Consider the following 22,776-nt stretch of genomic DNA (forward strand, 5'->3'; position numbering starts at 1 on the left):
ACATTCATCTTAACAAGTGAGTGGTCTGAATCTCCGTCCGCTCCTAGATAGGACATTGCTTTCTTCACTTGGTTATGGTTTCTCTGTTTAACTAAGATGTAATCAATTTGGTACATTTGTGAGCTGCCACGATTCTTCCATGTATATCTTCTGCAGAGTGGTGCCTTAAACCACGTATTTGCTACCATTACTCTCTCTTCTGTACAAAACTCCACCAAGCATTGACCTATCCCAAAGTTCCACACAGTCTTTCCTTCCCTTCCCAATCCCCCACAATTATCATGTCTCTTGATCTAGTTTTGTATATTAATTCCCCCAACTTGTTCATAAGTATCCTCAACTAAAATTCTTCAGCACTATTTGAGGTTGGCATATAAACTTGTATAATCACTACGTCTACCGGATATGCCGCAGATCTGACCATGATAAGTCTATGTCCAACAATTCCACATCTGCCAGTGCTCTCGTGAATCTTCTTGTCATAATTATTGATGCCGCCACCCCCCCCCACCTTGTCAGCCACTACTTCCAGAGTGCACAACTTTATAGTCTCCACTTGCAAATTTGCCCACTTCACTCCATCCTGTCTCTGCCACTTCAAGCACATCAATACCATTCCTGTGCATTTCTCTTTTGACACTCTCCAACTTTACACATTCCAACATGTTTGTAAGTTCCATGTCCTGATTTCACATGTTGACGACCTGGAAAGTCCTGACATTTCCCCTGTTGGGCCCGACATCACCATCAGAATTCTGTTATGGTGTGATAATTTTGTAGCTGCCAGATCTTTCAGACTTCACTAGCTCGCTCATCATTGGATTACTTGAAATATGCTTTCTTTACAGGGTAGTTTCCCATTGCTATGGTACTTTTAAAACTGAAGAACGTTAGCTTGTTGGCTAGTCGTCTGCCATGACATTGGCTTAATTGTCAACTTTTCTGGTTTTACTGAAATATTTCTGGAAATCAGCTCCTACAGTTTTATAGGAAGTATAGTTTTTCTTCTTTGGATTTAGTCAAGTTTTCTTTGGATTTAGTTAGTCAAGTTTGTGCTATGTTTTGCACACTTCTGGATTTATCGATGTGGGATCAAAGCTGTCATTGTAGTTTGGTTTAATTGTGCTTATATTACAGGCAGGAATGTATCATTTGCATGATTTCTAAGCTTCAGATAGGTCATTATATACTTACATAGATTTTCTAAAATCTGCGAGGATAATTCTAATTATTTTCTCCTTAAAAGCGAGAGAGAGCAGACAACTTATCTCAGCTTACCTGAGGGTTAATTTATTTTGGGGAGTTTTTGTTTTCTGCAGTGTATGTGATGTCAGACGTCCAATTCAGAATAAAGAATTCTTCCATTTTAAATGTGAGGCAGTTTATGTTTCATTCAAAGTGTTCTTTACGTAATGATTTATAGATTATTCATTACCTGTTTTATTTCTGCAGTTGTGAAAGAGTGAAGTTACTGTTGCATTATTTCAAATACAGTGCTACATGATAAAACCAAGAAAATATATATTAGATCACTAAATCAAAATTACAAACGTAATTGGCACAATTCCACCTAAGGTTTTTGCATAAATTGTTCAATTTATTTGATAATTTCCCAATAAATTAATACTGAGCTTTGCAAGACACAGTACACCTTTTTAAAGGTAAATTTAAATTTCCTTTTATGAATCTTAACTCTAGAATAAAGATTTGGAGAGGGGTTATACTGTTATAATACTATTTTGTAACTGTGCTAAGTAGTATACTTAGCACAGTTATCTACTTAGCAGCAAGTAAATTTAAACTATCGGCTACAGCTACCTGTATACAATTTTATTAGGGCATATTTTAGTATCATAAGTTTGCTTTGAAAAAAAATCAACTAACAGCTTTTTTAAAAATTCATATTGTTTCATACTTTTCGGTTGAGATTTTCATAAATTGTTTTTAATAAATTTATTTCATAAAGTGCTTGCCAGAGATTAAAATAAAAGGCAAAGATGGATTTAACATGAATCATCCTCACCAGGGAAGACCAATTGAGATTTGCATAAATGACAGACCTAAAAGTGGTAAAATGATAATCACATTTAAAATTGATTCATATCTCAACCAAAAGGATGGAGCAACAGCCTGTCCAGATTTCAGAGCCATGTCAGACAAATAGGTTTTACACACAGGGGAAGGAGAATGTTTTGATCTAAAGATATGAAAAAGATTTTGCCTTAGATTTCATATTTTCATGATAATTTTTGCTTGATGTGGTTCTGAAACAGCAATTTTGATTCAGAGTCCCAAATTTTTTATGCATTGTGGCTTGTTTGTATCTTTTAACCGCTTGAATGCCAGTCACAACATGAAATGAGACGAGGTCTTTTAAATTATATATTTATTAATTTTTCAGCGTTAATATTCGGTCCAGAAAGATTAATGTATTTAACAGCAGAGGGAAACATTTATAACCATATTATTATTGAGTGCTTCATCATATAATAATAATAATAAATAGAAATAATACTACCTATGGTGGAATAGTTACCTATTTGGGTAACTGTTCCACCATTCCATCTGACATTTGAATTTCCCCAAGCTGTCGGCTTCAACCACCCATGGAGGCAATTTATTCCAGTAATTATCAACTCACTGGCCAAAAGAAAACGTCCTATAATCCAGTCTAAACCTCTTTCTCCATAAATTGAAATTTTGGCCCCTAATTTTGGAATCGCGTATAAAAGAACCCCAGTAGACTCCAGCTTTACAGCAATCTCCAATGTGGAACCGTTTGGATGCTTTGTTAAAATCTAAGTATATAATATCAAAATTGTATCCAGCTTCCATATGACCAATCATAGTAATTTATCAGATGATACAAGATTTTCACTTTTGCAGATCTGTATTTTGGTCCATTTAAGTTATTATACTTATCAAGATAACCTTGTAATGCAATGCATCTTTGACCATAGGCTCCATGACCTTTCCTTGCCAGTGAGGTGAAATTAACTGGTTCATCTGATTCTTAGTCCTCCCCCACCCTTTGTACTGAGAAGACACTGGCACTCCTGATTCAAGGGGATTGCTCCTGAATCTAACAACAACACAATTAAAGGTTTAGCACATTTCTTTGCAGCCTTTTTCGGTATATTAGAGTAAATGCCATCTATATCTGGTGCTTTAACTACTTGCAATTAGATTTTTTTTTTTTTTTTTTTTTGATAGATTCTTTTGTGTAATATTACAATGCTTGGGTGTATTAGCACAATATCCCCCCCCCCCAGCCTTTTTTTTTTTTTTTAAACACAAGAGGTATTAGAACCTTTAGTACTATGCTTGGGTTGGAGGTTGAGAATATGGAAGAAGATATTTGCTCACATTAGACTTGAACTTCTGTAGACTATAATTTTCAGGAAATACATATGAAGGAAGGTTGTTCCAAAAAATGGCAGTTGAATGAATAAACGAGGAAGATGAAAAGTTGGTTCTGTGAGTTTGAAGTTGGACAGTAAATGGATGTTGGCTGGTGGCGGCACGTGTCCAGACTGTTTTGAAAAAGAGAGCGGGAATTATAGAAGCCAGTTCAGAAGAACAGTGCCCATGGAAGTATCTGTAGAAAAGGCATGCACCAGAAACAGTACATCTATGAGACAGCAAGTGCAGAGACTCTGTTAGAGAGGAGTCATTAATTAACCTAATTGCCCTCTTCTGAATGGAATCTAGAAGCCTGAGAGAGGTTTTGGGGGGCAATGCCCCAGATGTGGGAACAATATTCCATGGTAGGGCAAATTTGTGATTTGTACAGAGCGAACAGCTGTTTGTAAGAAAAGTAATGCCGAGAGCGAAAGAGAAAACAAAGTTTTTTTAGATGCAGAGGAAGCAATATTTGTTTTGTGCTTGTGCCAAGAGAGATTAGAAGTCAAGGTAATCCCCAAAACAGATATATCATCTTGCCTAGAAATCGGAGTGTCACCAAAGATCAGCATAGGAGCAGAAGAATCCTTTTTGCAAGATATAAGACAAGACTGAGTTTTACAAGGATTTAAATCTACTAAGTTGTCTTTGCCCCACTGGAGAATTACCTGGAGATTGGCATTTAAGGAATTGGTAGCAGATTTTCGAGAAGTTGAAGCTTATTGAGCAGGACAAGATTTCTCAAAATGGAAAGTGGAATGCAATGTGCTATCATCGGCAAAACTATAGATAGGATTTACAGTCAGTGGAAGAAGGTCATTAATATACAAGAGGAAAGGAGTGGGGAGAAGAACTGAACCTTGGGGGACACCAGCATTAATGGAAAAGTTGGAAGACGGAGAGCCATCTACGATCACCCTCAGTGAGAAAACTAGATAACCAATTACAAAAAACAGTTGGCAAACCATAAGTGGAAGCTTGTTTAGAAGACCTTTATGCCAAACACGATCGGAAGCCTTTGTGAGGTCAAGAGCAACTGCTTGTGTTTCACCAAACTTTTCCATTGAATTTGTCCATAAATGGGTAACATAAGCCAGAATATCACCAGTGGATCGACACTGACAGAATCTATACTCTTGATTGTTGATCGGACAGAAGGTTTCTAGGTAGTTTAAGAGTTAATTGATTTCTCCATTACTTTAGAAAGAGTAGAAGTAATTGCAATGGAATGATAACTGGATGGGAGGGATTTGTCACCCTTTTTAGGAACTGGCTGGATATGAGCAAATTTCCAAGCAGAAGGAAAATCACCTTTGGAAGAAGAAAGTGAAAAAAGGCGGCAAAGAACAGGAGTATGTTCGGGAGCACGGGTTTTGAGAACAAGTGGAGAAATACCATCAGGGCTGGAGCTTTCTTAGCATCAAGATTTATCAAAATCCTTTTTGACGGAAGACCACATTCCATTAAGTTCCCGTTTTCAGACGACCATTCCCTGGACCGAAGTCCATCCATGGTTAATGTCATGAAAATGGTAATTTTTGCTAGTCTAATTTAAAATATTTTGTTAATCAAAATAATATAACACAACTCAACACAAATTAATTAAAAACTTTAAATCGGCCACTAGGCCTCCCATAAGAAAGATTAATCTTGATTAATCCATTTATCTCAGTTATGGGAGTTCCCGTCCCTTCCATGAGGAGACGGGCCTCTACTATCTTCCCGTATCCTTTTCCTTCGAGTAAATACCATAACTACAAATTTATTAAAATATGAGAAGAAACACTTATTCATAAACATGATCCACAGACCACCCCTCTCCAGACTTCCAAGAGACATCTCTAATTCATGCCTCAAATCAGCATATATTATGCATTCAAACATAATATGCAATGATGTCTCTGGACTACCACAATGACAAAGTCCACTAGCCCCAACTGATTTAGCCTCAAGGCGAGTCCATGTCCAGTCAATAGAAACATCGAGTTCAATCCAAACTGTAGCCATGGTTTCTTCTTCATATCCACAATTTCTACACTCGGAAAGAACTCATAGGTCTGTCGTCCTTTATCGGACATATCCCAATTTTCCTGCCATTTAATTAAAATTTCTTTCATAATCCTTTTCTTTTCCAATTTTACATCTAATTTAGAATAAGTCCTTGTATAATCAGGACAAGATGTTATACCTAAATATGTTCTATTTATATTTCTTTTTGTTAGGAACAGCAGACCTGCCAACAAAACCATTGACTGAACAGGGACCTTGCCCGAGACCACCTGCAAGGCCTCTGAGGAGACAGTTCGACATGCTCGAGTTATTCCTAATAATGCGAATCTTTGCGCTTGGATCAAATGTTTTTGAATTATTATGATTGGTATCCTGTGCACCCAAGCCCCAGAGGCGTACGTTATAATTGGAAGGAACAAACATTCATATAATAGATTTATGGCTCTACCCTTTATCCCCCATTCAGTACACACCAACCTCCGGAGCTTAGCATACAGTGTCCGAATTTTTTCTTTTAAATACTTAACATGTTCGGTAAAATACAACCGTTCTTCTATTTTGAGTCCAAGATATTTAGTTACTCTCACGTAACGAACTGCATCACCCAGAAGCCTCACAGTAGGAGCCCGATTCGTACTCAGTTTTCCTTTTAATAACATTTGGACAGTCTTTTCATTAGATATTAACAACTTATGTTTTTTGGACCAGTCTGCTAACTTTCTTAAAGCCTCATCAGCCTTACTTTCAACTTGTGATCTGGCATTTCCAGAGACAATCATAACCAAATCATCTGCATAGGCAATACTTTCCACATCTGTTATTTCCTCATTCAAAAATTCATCAAATACCATGTTCCAAGCAAAAGGGCCTATCACCGAGCCCTGAGGACAACCTCGATATATTTTCCTGCTCACCTCACTAAATCTTGTTTTAACAACAACTTGTCGTTCACTAAAATAATCCTTAAACACAGAATATATTTTATTGGAACAATCTGTTCTACTAATCCTATTAAGGATGCTCCCCCACCATAATCTGTCGAAGGCACCTTTAAAATCAACAAAAATACCCAGCGCATATCTCTTCCCACAGCTCTCCACAATCTGGACCAATTTATAGGCCGCATCTTCAGTCAAAAGACCTTTCTTGAAACCATATTGTTTACTAGATGCTAGGCCTTTATTATTATGACTAATCATTAATCGGTTTACACATAACCGTTCATAAATTTTTGCCATGACCAAAAGGAGAGCAATGGGACGATATGAACTGGTCTCATTTAACATTTTATCCATATTTTTGATCAATAATTTAACTTGTGCCCTTCTCCAGCACGACGGGAAAGCTCCCTCATCTAAACATTTATTATACATTATTGTATAAACTTCAGGAAATTTTTCATAAGTTCTTTTTATTACAACAACTTCAATTTTATCCAGGCCCGGCGATTTGCCATCCCTTGCAAGGGACACGGCATTCCCAACCTCCTCATTTGTAAAAGGTTCTTCTAATGTAAGGGAATTATACCTTCTATTTGCTTCAGTAATCTGCCTATGCAAATCATTTTCTTCTTCTAGGTCATCCGGAAAGAGGTCATCCAGGATCCGGTCTACAGACCTTTCCCATGTCAAAGTCTCATCTTCCGCTACTCCTATAGAACAGGAAACATCTAAAATTTGCCGTTTATTATTAATTAATTTAAAAATAGAATTCCACGGATCCTTAGATCCTTGCTCACATACATATTTTCTCCATTTCTCAATCTTAGTTTTGTTGATGGCATGAACGTAGTCACGTCTGAGAACTCTATACTGATCTTTTACGATTTCACACATTTCAATATCACCAGATCTCCTAAGTCTTTGAAATTGGCGCCTTTTCTTAAACACTATTTTCCTTTTCTGAGTCAACTCCATTGTCCACCAGAACACAGGCCTATTTACACCCTTCCTTTTCTTCAAACACCTATTACAACACTTTTGTAACATTTCAGTTAAACTTTTAACCATTTCTTCCGATGATAATTGAGTCCAGTCCACCTGTATAACATTCTGTTCAAATTCAGCGTCAAATCTGGTCCATGTCGCACTATTTATCTTAAATCTATCTATATCATAACATTTTCTCACATTATCAATACTTTCAATAACAAAAGAAATGCCATTGTGGTCACTAGTAGTTAAGTTCTCGATCACCTTCCAATCCTTAATTTTATGCACGACCGAATAAGTCGCCATCGTCAAATCAATAAATGACTGTCCATGCGTTGACAAATAGGTAGGTCCATGCCCTGAAACATTAACCACCTCTAACCCAGAGGCAGCAATTAACTCCTCTAGTATCTGACCCCTATCATTAGAGACATTACTACCCCATAGGGGAGAGTTAGCATTGGAGTCAATGGACACCACCACGCCACAAGAACCCAACACTGTATAACTTTTCTAAATAACTTATATATGGCTCTATTTCTTCAGATGGTGGGCAATACACTGTTACAAAATAAAACCTAACAATATTACATATCACTTCACAGCATAAGTACTTCTCACTACACATAGATTTTATTCTAGTTACCACATACTCTTTATTTCTAACTATAATTGCTGTTGTAGGTCTATTACCTTCATAAACAATTCTATATCCGACAGGATATCCCCTCACCTGACCATCCACAGAGTAAGGTTCCTGCAGCAAGGCGATGTCCACGTCCTCCGTTTCCATTGCTTTGTGCAACTGGGCGGCGACTGCCTTAGAACGTTGTGCATTAAGTTGCAAAATTTTAATATTTCTATCCATAATTAATCTTCTTTTTAAAGTTGTCAGTCGCCTTAATATATTCTGGACATTCCCTGCTCACCGCAACATGTACAGCCTTCACTCCCTTCTTTAAACAATTTCCAAAAGTAGGCTCATTACTTCGGTCTACACAATCTCTAAATGTATGACCTGACTTTGCACAGTGTCCACAAAGCATTTCTCTCTTACAATACTTTGCGACATGGCCAAACATAAGACATTTAAAACATTGAACAACAGCAAAAACTTCTTTAAATTTACAGGCGGACCACCGTATAAATAGATGTGTTCTATCACTTAATCTTTCCCACAATTCATTATTCACCCGGAGTATCCAGTTATTTAACTGAGTCTTTATTTTTATTAACCGTTAATATCTCCACACACTCTTTAAATTTCTTTTCAGTTAAACTTTCTTTGAAATTTCCTTGCCAAATTTGACTCAGAAGTTCTTCTCTTTCAATGTCCGATTCAACATCAAATATGACAATCCTCGGATAGATCGGCTTCGGCACAGTAGACTTTAATCCAAGTTCTTGCAATTTGGAACATGTCTTGATTTTCATAAGGTCATCTGTTGTATCTGCTTCTATAAGCACCCCACAGTCTCTAATAGGTCTTATATTTCTGACCTTAACCGTCGCTAACATAGGTCTTACCTCTTTTAATATATCAACTTTTACCTCATCACTAGTTTTATGTCTACTCGAGGTGGCTTTTACGATCATAACTTTTGGAAGACTAACTCTTTCTTCCACTTTCTTTGACACTACAGATGAATAACTTTCATAACGATCCACTTTCTTCTTCAGCTTTTCCTTTAATAACACATTCTCAACATGTACTTGATGCGCCTTCTTTTCAACAATATCCCAAATGTCCAATATTGTTTTTATCGCTATCATTGGTGCATTACTATCTGTGTCCCAGAGAAACTCTTTAAGCCGTTCTCTAGCCTTGAAAATATAATCAAAGTTTTCATCAACGTTATCTTTATTTATATTCTTCTTTTTTTTGGTCTTTTCCCTATCGCTTAAGCCACCACAATCTGAGGTCATTTCCCCTTGCTTCCTCTTCTTTTTCTTAGATTCCTTTTGAGTATGTGAAGTACTTGGAAGAGACAACGATCTAGTCTTAATTGGGGTCCGCTGCAAAGTCTTGCCCGAAAAAATATTATCTCCAATTGGTTCTTGTACCTGTGCTACCAACTGTTCCGACACTAACCCTTCAGGTTCATTATCAGTGACCCCGTCCATGACCATCAACGATTCCTTATCAGTTATATCATCTTCATCACTAGATGAAGACATTGTATACATAAAAACAGTTATTTACAATTAAAAGTTGCACCTAAAAATGAGGAACAATTAAATATTTACAATATTTACACAATATTGTAAATGAGCAAAGAGCTTCAGATCCAGACCGAACTTAATGGAAATTAAAACACGCGAAAATCTATCCACGTGATAAAAACTCCACCACCCAAGTTAAACGGGTGGGGTCCCAGGAGTAACTATAGTTAGCTTGAACAAGGCAACTCAATTCAACTCAACTGGTTATCTTTGCAATCCATAACCTCGGAGTGCTCAACTCAATTCGATTTTAATTTATCAATTCCAATAGCACAGAATGCTCAACTTTAACTATAAAGCAAATCCGAAAGGGCACGGAAATGCTAAACTTTAACTCAATTAACAAGCAAAACCGATGGCACAGAAATGCCCCAAGGACCTCAAGAGGAGAATAATTTGAAACTCCCCTCTTGAGTCAAGATAAACAAGAAGCCTCATCCCCTAATCAGGCTCAACTTAGCCAGGCAGGGGATTCACCCCTACCTGCCCGCCCCTGACCACGAGGAGGTGTGAGCCTAGACACTGGCAATCAGCTTTGGGCAACGGAAGCAAGAACTCCTGCGTATCACACAGAATATTCAGCACTTACTAATCAGCAAGCAAAATATATAGCTTTCCGAACTTTAGCCCCAGCGTCACCCCCGGGGCGACGGAAGACCACAGGAGGCATTGAATGGGGCATGCTGGGAGGTGTTTTACCAAGATCATTAATACGAGTTGAAAGAAAAATGGGATGCTAGCAAGTCAGCCTTATCCTTGGCTGAAGTGACAACAGAACCATCTGGTTTTGACAGAGGTGGGAGCAGAAATGGGCAAAAGTTGCCACCAATAGCTTTGGCAAGAGACCAGAATGCTCAGCGACTATTAGGGCAAGAAGCAAGTTTTCTACTCAAAATCTGGTTTGGACTGATTAATAACTGCTTTACAATTGTTGTGAGCTTTGGTGTATGCAGAAAATGAAACTGAAGAATTGGAAACAAGCCAATTACAATATGCAATGTTCTTCTTTTGAACAGCCTTAGCAGATTTATTGGAAAACCAAGGTTTACATTTTAAAATGGAGTGTGGAATAAAAGATTCCATTCAGTGCTGAGCTATAGTGGGCTCGCGAGAGCCCATTGTTATTTTTTTTGAAAATTTGCGAGCCCAGTGTTGAGACGATCATTTATTTTACAAATGAAATCCTAAATGCGCAATTATTGAGTATCCAGAGCCGAAACTACGGTGGGGCGAACGGGTCCCCATTCCCAGCATTTTAATGGTGCAATCGATCGGTTATGTATTTTAAAATTGCTTCATTTTGATTTAATTACAGTCGGACCTCTGTTTAACCAACTTCTTTATACCAATTTTTTTAAAAATCCCTTGGTAATTACATTTAAAATACAGTAGTTTCTGTAGAACAAAAATTATTTCCATGTAACGAAAAGATTAGGAGAGACAACTTTGTATGCATTGTTCTCATCTGTGGCCTTTAGGTAATTAGAAAGCGCGAATTAAGGGTGAAAGAGATTACCGTTCCACAACATTAGTGGTGTCCGTAAAACTTATGCAGCCACATTCCGAGAAGTCGCGCTAGTCAATATGCTTTCCATAGCCAGTCAGAGGATTAAGAAGATACCCGACATGGATAATAGCCTCTGGTCAACCTGTGTTGTGGTTCCCCTTTACTCTGACAAACGGGCGTATGTTTTTCGGAGAAGTGAGTGATCCATGCCTTCAAGTAAATTTCTCCTCTATTTACATGGTCTCAGTAGCTGAATATCTGAGTGATTCCGATATTTTGCGCAGTATTCAAAGAACTAGTGACAGTAGCAATGTTGGGGGGGAGATTGAGGAAACTAAGATATTATTATTATTATTATTAGCCATATGGTGCAAGGAAGCTTAGAGGGGAACAGGTATCCTGTGTGTTATCAGACACTCAGCCTAAAACACTGATGGATCCAATATCTCTCTATTACAGAAGATTTAGGAGAAGTCCAGTTGGCCTGCCTCCCTAAAATCCACTCATGCACACCTTCTCGATGGTAAGCCCTGTTACGTCACTTAGGTGGCAACGAATGTGTAGAGTGGTTCTCTTCAAGACGCCTGGTCAGCATGAAGAGGAAAAGACCAAACCCTCCAGCAATGAGAGCACAACAATACAAATGGCCCTCAGTCCCCAGCAGCTTTCACTCTCCCTCTTACGGCAGCAAGAGGATCAGAGTGGAAGCAGAGGGTGCTAAGAATCTCTGGGTACGACCAGGCTGCCATGCACGGAAATTGAACTTGGCCTGTTATAACGTACGATCACTCATCGGTGAAGACAGGATATTAGAGCTGTAAAAGGAATTAGAAAATGTGAATTGGAATATCATCGGTTTGGCTGAAACAAGAAGAAGAAATGAATCACTTATAAGTTTATCAAGTGGAAATCTGCTGTACACCAATGGAAACAGTGAAAGGAGTGAAGGTGGAGTTGAGTTTCTGGTCCATAAAGATTTTAAAAACAACATTTTGGAATTCAAAAGTACATCACCAAGGGTGTCAAGACTAATACTCAAGATTTCTAAGAGGTACAAGCTAAAGATTATAATGATTTATGCACCAACATCGAGCCATGATGATGAAGAGGTTGAAGAAATGTACGCTGAAATTGAGAGTCTTCTAGATGAGCAGAAAACCCACTACACTATTATTATGGGGGACTTCAATGCTAAGGTTGGAAAAAGGCAAAACAGCGCAGAAAGAGGAACTATAGGAAATTTTGGAATTGGTGAAAGAAATAAAAGAGGTGAAAGACTTGTGGAATTTGCAGAATCTCAAGGAATGTCAGTAATGAACACTTTTTTCAAGAAAAGGGTGAACAGCAAGTGGACATGGAAGAGTCCAAATGGATTAACAACTGATGAAATAGACTTCATCCTCACTAATAGAAGATATATTGTGAACGATGTTACCGTCCTGAATAAGGTAAATGTTGGAAGTGATCACAGAATGGTAAGATGTACACTTGATATAGATGTAGGAAAGGAAAGGGAAAAACTGACTCGAGTAAATAATACAAAGGTCTTTGAAATAACAGAGGAGGAGAAAAAGCAGTATGTACTGGAACTTAAGAACAAGTTTGAGCTTCTGTAGACTACTCAGGACCATGATATCGACAAGGAATATTACAACTTTCTGAAAGTGATAAAGCCCAAGAAACCTATAGGGAAACAGAAATCCAAAGAAGAAAAAATTAGTCAAGAAACACTTGTCATGATGAACCAAAGACAACAAATGAAGAGCAAGAAAAACACTGACAGGGAGAAAATTGAGTATACTGAGTTATGCAAAGCCATTAGAAAGAGACTCAGAGAGGACATAAGAAGATTTAACACAAGAAAAGTAAAACAAGCATTAAGGGAAAACAAAGGATTTAAATCAGCAGCCATGAGCAGTAATACAGAAAGACAAATGATACTGAAACTGAAGAATAGCGATGGTGTACTTATAAACAGCAGAGAAGGCATAATTCAAATAGCAGAAGACTACTATAGAGAATTATGCAAGGAGCGAGGGAATGATACCAGCAGTGGGGAAGATGGATTGCAAAGTAGCAACACATACGACATACCCGATATTCTTCCTGATGAGGTAGAACATGCATTGAAGAAAATGAAGAATCGGAAAGCCCCGGGGGAAGATGAAGTTACTGTAAAGTTGTTAAAATTGGGAGGAAGAGACATAACACAAAAAATGGCAAGGCTCTTCACAAAGTGCATTAGAAAAGGTGTGATGCCTAAGCAGTGGAATAATGCAATCATAGTTTTGCTGCATAAGAAAGGAGATAAATCAGAAATTGGAAATTATAGACCAATTAGCTTGTTATCCCATATCTACATGTTGTTCACAAGGGTCATTACTAACAGATTAGAAAGAATACTTGATGAGAATCAACCGAAAGAGCAAGCTGGCTTTAGGACAGGATTCTCAACTATGGATCACCTTCACGTAATATCACAGCTAATGGAGAAAGCAAATGAATATAAAACACCATTATGCCTGGCATTTGTGGATTATGAAAAGGCATTTGACTCCATACAGCATAAGGCAATGTTTCGGGCACTGGAAAGATAAGGCATAGATACTCCATATATTATGATTTTGAAGAAAATATATGAGAGTGCTACATCCTTTATTAGACTAGACAAAGACAGTAGGAAATTTAAAATCGAGAAAGGAGTTTGACAAGGAGACACAATATCTCCGAAGCTGTTTACTGCTGCCCTTGAAGAAGCTTTCAGAAGATTAGACTGGTCGCAGAAAGGAGTCATTGTGAACGGAGAGTACCTAAACCATTTACGATTTGCAGATGACATTGTGGTCATAAGCCACGATCCCAAAGAATTAGAGGAAAATCTTAATCAGTTATGCACAGTTAGTAAGGATTTTGGACTAAAGATGAATATGGCTAAAACAAAAGTAATGATGAACAAGTATGCCACGGAAAGGGAAATAATGATTGAAGGAGCAGTAATTGAAAAGGTGGAGTCATATACTTATCTGGGACAAGTTATTAGCTGTAATAATGATAAATGGCTGGAAGTCAAGAGAAGAATAAATTTTGGATGGATAGCATTCAGGAAATATAGTCACATACTGAAGAGCAATATCCCAGTTTGTCTGAAACGTAAAATAATGAACCAATGTATACTCCCCACCATGACTTATGGAAGTGAAACTTGGGCACTTACCAAAAGAATGGAAGAGAAGCTGAGAACTACACAGCGAAGAATGGAACGAATTATATTGGGAATCAGACTGTTAGATAAGAAGAGAAACACATGGATTAGGCAGCAAACTCAAGTAAAGGACATTCTTATCAAAACTAAAGAACTAAAATGGTCTTGGGCAGGACACATAGCTCGAAGACATGATGACAGATGGACTAAGAAAATAACAGAATGGTATCCAAGAGGAGCTAGAAGAAAACCTGGAAGACAAAGGCGGAGATGGATAGATGAAATTCATGAGTTTTTGAGTAGTAAATGGATGGCCAGTGCTCAAAACAGAAGGAACTGGAAAGTTGCTGGAGAGGCCTTCATCCTGCAGTGGATTGAAAATGGCTGATGATGATGGTGCAAGGAAGCCTGAGGCTTATGCTGCACCAGCCAAAAAAAATTCCCGAGTTGCCCTGTGTGAGAGAGAGAGAGAGAGAGAGAGAGAGAGTCAGAAATAGAAGGGAATCATCAAGAAAGAGAAGAATGATGATATCCTGCTCAGGACCCTGGGTGTGCGAAGCCCATACTCACCAGATGTGAGCCCCTGAGATTAGATAAACTTTAAGAAGATGAAATGTTGACAGATTTTGAAACTTTTGTCGAGCCTTTCACTGTGTACAAAATGTTCTAAAATATAATGGCATACAGGCAATAATTAAAAAAAAAAACTGTATTACCAACCTCCAAAAAACTAGCGCGAATTAAGGATGATTGCTAAAGAACTTGATGTGGAAACCACAAAAATTGGTCATGTGTTCGGGCTACGAAGAGCAGCTTGTAGCTTGTGAATGGTAATTGCGGGTTAAGGGAATTATCCTGCATTGTGCAAACATTTTGGATCAGATGCCGCCGTAGCCCAGTGGTCAGACGTGCGAGTGCATAAGTATACGTGCCTTGAGTGACTCGGGTTCAAGCACCCTGACTGCTGAATACGGTGCTGTTTCTTGTATTCTCTCTACCTTGTGAACTTCCCTGACGGTATGGTTACCCTGGAGTATAAACAGGGAATTTATTTTTATTTGGGATTGTTAAAGTGACTTTTAAATCTGGAATTTCTTAACCATTTAGCACTAATGATCGACATCCTGCAGGAGCTCTCTTACATTTCAGAAGCTTTACAGATTCACTATGGCAAAAGCAGATAAATTAATTATTCGAACTATCAATGTTATTACTAATTTGAAAAATTCTGAAAGAAAATATGAAGCTAAAATTGAGAGCATGTTGAAGTGGAAAGAATTTGAAGGAATCAAAATCGAAAGTAAGAACAGTAAAATTACCTCGTGACAGGTTATTAAATGCATTGTTTTATCCTTAAAGGATAAGTTATTAATGCAACAGGGTGATTTTAAATTAAATAAAGAAAATAATCATACCATTGAAAGAAATTTTAAACATGTTCTACCGGAAATCGTGGAATTTAAAAGAACTTTTGTCTGGGTGGCAGAGACTATGAAAACCGAATAAGAAATTTGTTTTTTGATAAAATATGAAATAAAAATTAATGATTTTAGTGATTTTTGTCGAAGACAGTTTATCTTTAAAATCGAGTGAAATTCCCTTTACAATTAAGAAAGCCAGAAATATCTTTGAAACCATTGCGATTAGCAGTGCTGAAACTGAGCGAGCTTTCGGCGTAATGAATAATATTGTGTGAATGAATGAATAATGTTGAAAATTAAACACGTTGCAGATTATGATGACCATACATCTAAATGGAAAACCATTGCTTCAATTTGATCCGGATCGTTATGTCAATATTAATAAAGAAGTAAATTTCATATGGCAATTTTTAAAAGAAAATTTCCTTGAATATTTGTGCAATATTTTTTTCATTTAATCTGTGATTTTTGTGTACCTTTTCTAGAACAGTTTGTTTTTTATGTAATATTTGTTTTTATATTCTAGAATGTTTTGTGATAATTCGTTATTTGTAATATGGGAAATATTTTTGTTATTTTTTATTCACAATATTAAAATTTTATCATGAAAAAATGTATCCATTATATTTCCCTAGTTGTAAAAAAAAGAATAAAAAAGTCGCACATCTGCCAAGTACGAGCGGTAGATCGTTTTATGTGAAACATCCTTCGCGTCACTATATGATGTCACATGGTTGTGACGTCATACCATTCACAAATTCCAAACAGTTAGAACTCGAGATATCGTACTGGTCATGAAATATGCGTCACGCGCTCTAATCTAATCATACTACTAGTGAGGGTCCCACACAGACTAGCGTGGGAAGCACCTCTGGCAGACGCTGCGGGTGACGTCACTTCCGTGACCGATCAGATTTACTCGGTAGGTACCCCCTCCAAAAGGATGTTTCACATCGAAAAGTCGGCAAAGGTGCGAGCCCATTGTTAAAATATTCACAGCTCACCACTGATTCCATTCCTACAAAAATAATTTCACTAACACAATCTGAGCAAAAGTTGACATCAGAAGTTTTGAAACAGTAATCCGACCAAGGAAAGGAAGAAAAGAAATCTCGCAGGTCATCCCATTTTGCATTATTGTAATGCCAAACAATACGAGGTGCCTAAAGGACTGCTCAATTCGACCGTGTACTTACAAGGGTTGTTTGTGGGAAAAAGGTCAGGTGTGTTGGCTGTATGGTTAGGATTGGCTGCTATTCTTGTAGGTAAATGAACAATCTGTGCAAAGTCATTAGTAATTGCAAAAGCCTCAGCATCTCGACCAGCTGGGTCGGTGTGACTAGAAAATGGAAGCCACCTGGAGTTATGAACCTTAAAATCACCAAGGAAAACTACCTCACTGTGAGGAAAGTTGGACTGGAGAAAGTCAAGTTGCAAAGAGAGGAAGTCAAAGAGCTCCAAATGATTAATGGAGTTGGGAGAACGGGAGAGACAACAGATAAATTTGAAGCAATGAGTAGAGAGACTTTAAGCCAGAGGAGATTCCAAATTACCAAGTCTCTGACAGGGAATATTGGAACAGACATATGCACAAGTACCACCTTTGAGGGGGAAGGAATCATACAGCGAATAATTTGGGCAATTGAGATGAGCAGTAGTTGAATCAACTGGTAACTGAGATTCTATCAGAAAAAGTACATGGGGGTTTGGCTGACTGCAAGTGGAAATGGACATCGTTCAGATTAGAATTGAGACCATGTATATTTATTTGTGAAATGAACTAGGAAGTGTGTGGGTGGTTTAGATCTTTTCACAGATAGGCTTACTCTATTAGTTTGACAATTCATGGTGTATTCAATGGTAAGAAAAAGTGTGGGGGGGGACATGCTGTATGACGTAATGAAATTTTTGGATATGGCGTACACATGGTAAGAATATACCCAGACCCTTGACATAGCGTGGCCTCAACAATGCCCCCCGCATGCACACTACTCGGATTCCCTCCAGTCACTATATGGCAGAGTAGAGGTAGCAAGATTATACACTAGCTGATCCGGAAGCCTCCTAAAGAGTTACCAATAGGTTCGGTCTGGTGTACTAACATGCGGCCAGCCTGTGAACACCATTTTAGAGCTGTACCCTCGAAATGTAAGGAAGATTGGATCTTGCCATGATGTTCATCATAACCTCAAAAGTCATCAGTCATACTGCATGATGGAAAAGATGGGGAAGGGTTACCGGAACTTAGCTCTGGAGACTAAACATGGGTTCCACCACTTCAAGCAAAGTGGTGGTATTGAACCAGTTGATGAGAGTCATCTATCACCTAGTATTGCCTGATAATACAGAGGGGTGGCATTCCTTCATGTGGTGTGGACGCCACACCTTGACTCTGCTTACGTTGGTTTACACCTGGGTGGTCACCCAGGGTTACTAACAGTCCCACCATCGTGAAGGTGCAAGCAGAGGATTTGACTGTCACAGACTGTGCAGATTTTGCCGAAATTAGGTCCACCTGACTTGAATGTCATCTGAATATCTGTTCCATCAGCGTTTTAGACTCCTGGGTAGCAAGTACAGCTTGTCTGGCATATCTGAGAGAATGTCTGTGACACCCTCAAGGACCTAACAGACAGACAGACAGACAGAGAGAGAGAGAGAGAGAGACTTTCTGTCATGAGGATTGATACCAAATAGCTCACCAGCAACATCCCTACAATGTAATTACCTACATTTCTGCCATTTATGCAGTTACATGGATTCTGTGTTTTACATTTATTCTTGTGTGTTTTTGTACAGATCTCCTTATGACAGACCAAGAAAGTATTCTTGGCTCTCATTGTCTTTGCTACCGAGCAACTTATTTGAATCTGAACTGGCTGTCTTCTTCTGTCTTATCAAATTTGCTAAATCCTTTTTCATATATTTTGGTGGCATCTCTCAATAGTGCATTCAATCCACTGCACAGTGGAACGAATGCACTACTGGCTTTGATGACGAAAGTTTTGAAAGTATACTCATAGTTCCATTGTGCTTCTGCTCTTATATGCTTTGTCCAAGTTGATTGAAACCAAATACTGTCTTGGTCCACAGTATTCCCCCTTCTTGAAATTAACTCTTGCCCTTATCTTTGACTACTAGAATTTCATTTAAGATAAACTGTGTATGTTACATACAAGTAATTACATATAAATAAAGACACTGTTTTACCACATAGAATGGGAAAACAAAATGTTTTTATTGGTACTTATGTCAAATACAAGCACTATCTACATTGCTATCTTGTTAGCAGGTAATGTTAAAAGGTTGCTATGGGATTAAAAATAGAAACAAATGTACTAAGTGTGGTGGATAATTAACAGTTCATTTGACATTAAAAATACATGATCAGTCTCAAAGCAAGGAATACTAATTAAGTTAAATTGGAACAATACTATGCTGTCTAAGAGATAAAAACTAAAAATTGATAAAGTTATAATAGGTACAGATCAGACAATTTATAATATGTATATAACATTCATTATCAGGTTCTAAAGCCTAATTCAGAGCAAATTGTTTCAGCTTGATACACTGTACTAATTACTTATAATAGGAAACTGTATAAGGTTAGGGAATACCAGAAGTAATAACTAAATTAAATAAAGTGTGGGAAAACCATACATACTTCACAATTGTCCCATATTCAGAATGCCGCTAGGCCAAGGATGGAATCCTTATAAAGTATTAATGCTAGAGGTTAAGGTAATGAGAGAGAGAATTTGACATTAATACTTTATTTCAAAATAATTAAAGGAAGTTATGTCTGAGATTAAATAAAGGGATTAAGTCCTAGACCAAGGAAGAGCAAGTCAAATGAGATGAGGTAAACAGAAAGTTATCCTTAAAATTATACAAAACTAAAAGGCCTAGCTAAACATTTAATTCAATGGCTAGGTGTATAGGCCCAGTCACTGATCTTATGTCCTGATGAAAATGAAATAGCATTTGCTAGATGAACTAACATTACTATAACAACTGGGTGGATTATATAATTTTGATTTGCTATTTTGTGTACATGGAAGAACTCAAATAAGACTGTTCAGCTTAGGAGATATTGTTTTCCTGCATGAAACAGTGGTTTGTTGGATGAAAATTTGTGGCAGTTTTTAGAATAAAAATATTTTAATTTTGTTTATATTTCTGTGTTAGCAGTAGTTAATTATGAGTAGTCGTTTATCATTGCTGTGCTTTGAAGGGTTATTCTCAAGGATACTTAATTATATATTGAAATGAAGGAATAATTATATATTTTAAAAATTACAATATGAAAAATATTTATTTTTTTATAATTTTATATATTTATACTGATTTTGAGGTAATTATCTTTTATAACAGTAGCCTGTCTTTAATTTCTTTCAGGAAAGGACAAAAAATGCACAGTTCATTATTATATCACTCCGAAACAACATGTTTGAATTAGCAGATCGCTTGATAGGTATCTATAAAACCTATAACTGTACCAAATCTGTGACGATCAACCCCAGTAAACTGGCCCAAAAAGTGGATGATGCTACAAAGGAAAAACAAAAAAATGAATCATGTTCACAAATTAAAAGGTAAAAAAGTAGCCAGTTGCTCCTACTGAAGAAAATTATATTTTCATAAGAGCTCCAAAGAAAATAATGTATTTTATGGAAAACTGGTATATATCCATTAATGGAATGGTGGAAGTGGAACAGAAATCTGAGATGTGTAAATGTCCATTATTTTAGTTTTTTTAATGGAAGTATATATTTATATATCAGATGTGAATGGGAATACCACTTAGTTGTAAAAATGTGTAATCTATGTTCATAAATGTGGACTCAGACATTCCCAAACTTAATTTTATTTTAATAAAATACAGAGGTGCTTTAAAAGAAATATATAATCTGACAGACATTTATTCTTGTATTTATTAACAGGTTACAAATTACAACTGCTGCATTATTTGGTGGATGGAGTAGACAAAAATGAAGGGTTGATTTTTATTAGTAAAACTGATTTACTAAATATTTAAAATTAATATTGTATTGTCAAATGCAATCAAGTTGCTAGGATTTAATAACATAAGGGTTGGCAAAAAGGATGCTTGTACTGGTTTGAAAGTGAGATGTGCAGCAATAATTTAGTTGAGAAATTTATTATAAAGTACTTTCAGCTCTGTTGTTATCCTGTACATATTTTATGAATTTATGAAAAGGATTGTGTTATGTAGGAAGCAAATTTATTCTGCATCAATCAATTTGCATTATTATTTGCATAATTTTTCAAGTAGTCATTTATTGTATTGGTGTCACTCATTTTGTTAAAATATTGTTAGATAAGAGTGGGATGTCAAAAAAAATCATCTGATTCACTACAGACTTGATAAACTTGTGTTTAAACCATTTTTCTTGAACCTCCGATCATTGAAGCTCATATTTTTACTGGTATATACATGTCATTGCTCTATATCATTTTTAAGTTTAAGTTTAAAAACATACAAGAAGAAATATATTTTGTAAATCAGTGCATATAATCACAAACTTCTCCAAATTAGAAATCTGTAAATTAAAAAAGATCATTCATTGGTGGACTTGTTCATTTCATTTTCTGTATACAGCCATGTAATATGTTCAAAAAATTCGAAATATTAATAAAATATTTATTTACTCGCTCGCTATAACTTCATTTATTTAACTTGCATTATTATAGATAGGTAGCAGTTATAGTATTTGTATATTTTACTTTCAATAATAGTTCTTAAAAATTATTCAGATGTGTAGAGTTTGATGAAAAATAATGAATATAAATAAGAGTGACTCAGACAAAACTTTGGTAGCCAGTTAGTTATTCTGACTGGCATTTCCAACATTGTGAGGTTTTTTTTGATTTTTTTTTACCTTAATTCACAAACTGCAGTTTCAAAGTCAGATAAAAATACTAATCTTCCAAATTACAGCCGAAATTTGCATGCAGGCAGTTCCTATTATAAGTAGCACTGGGGCTGTGTAATCAATTCTCTTGTGTTACCAACTTTGGCGTTTGAAAAGTGCTAACATATAATTTCAGGTATCTTAGAATTAGTATTGAGGTATGTGTAAGTAGTTTTTCCTTAAAGGATTAGTTGTGGTTTCGAAAGCAGGTGACTCATTAAATCTACTTACCTTGATAGAACTGAATTATAGTGTATTCATCATGTTATTTTAGTTCAGATTTTAAGTGGGATATTTTTAAAGGTAGCTCACCTGTTTTAATTCATCTTAGTGCTTGGGGTGGCATGACTGATGGGGAAATCATTGACATTTCATGTGTGGATTATGGCTTTTTTTTTCTGGGTTCTCACCATTGCATTACAGAGAATGTTCTCTAGTTGAGGGAGATTTATTTCTGTGTGGATTATGTAAGGAATGCAGTGATTTTAAATTAAAATTTGGTGTTGGAGACATCATCTCTGAGAAGGTAAGTTTGATACCCCTAGAGGAAAAATTTAATTGGGGGGTTCAACAGAGACTCGTGTATCTAATTCCATACTGAATAATGCTCTTTGAAGTCTGGCCATAGGACTAGATCTTCTGCAGAATGCTCTGGTTCTACAGGAGGTAAGGTAAACATTTTGACAACTACATACTTTTGAATGCAGGGGATTCAACTGTAAAGGAAACCAGAAATATATTCTCTAATAAGGAAAGCTGAAACAGAGAAACAACTGCTTTTGCTACATTTTGAACATCTTTGTGCACCACTGTGTGGTACACAAAGACTTGGTACAGTTTTATTTGTTCTTTGCTTGTGTTGAGATTAGTTATATACATGGAGTAAACTTTTGATAATTTGAAACCAAGATTTTACAGAATCTTTAAGCATAGTTCCCCCCCCTCAATTTTTTTCCTCAGTGTGCAGAATGAATACCACTTTGCACACTTATTTTATGCTATTGCCCATAAAAAATAATTAACACCTCCCACATATCATTTACCAAAAGTAATGCAATGTGATCTCTTATCAATGAGGGTTAGGTGGAGGCAGATTTTCCCCAAAAAAATAATTTATTTGAATTATTTGGGTTGTGATCATGAA

General features: G+C 36.7%; 1 protein-coding gene across 1 annotated transcript in view; it reads left to right on the forward strand.

Moving 5' to 3' along the window:
* glu (structural maintenance of chromosomes 4-like protein gluon) overlaps positions 1–21,200 on the forward strand; it is a 256,802-nt gene extending 235,602 nt beyond the window's left edge. Inside the window, exon 27 of the mRNA XM_090377488.1 lies at positions 20,095–21,200. Within this exon, the coding sequence (XP_090233614.1) occupies positions 20,095–20,295 (201 nt within the window). The 3' untranslated portion in view covers positions 20,296–21,200. The remainder of the gene's footprint in view (positions 1–20,094) is intronic.
* The last annotated feature ends 1,576 nt before the right edge of the window (positions 21,201–22,776 follow it).

This window comes from Mastigoproctus giganteus, chromosome 1, assembly GCF_048544385.1.
Source record: "Mastigoproctus giganteus isolate SK-2022 chromosome 1, ASM4854438v1, whole genome shotgun sequence".
NCBI classification, from domain to species: Eukaryota; Metazoa; Arthropoda; class Arachnida; order Uropygi; family Thelyphonidae; genus Mastigoproctus; species Mastigoproctus giganteus.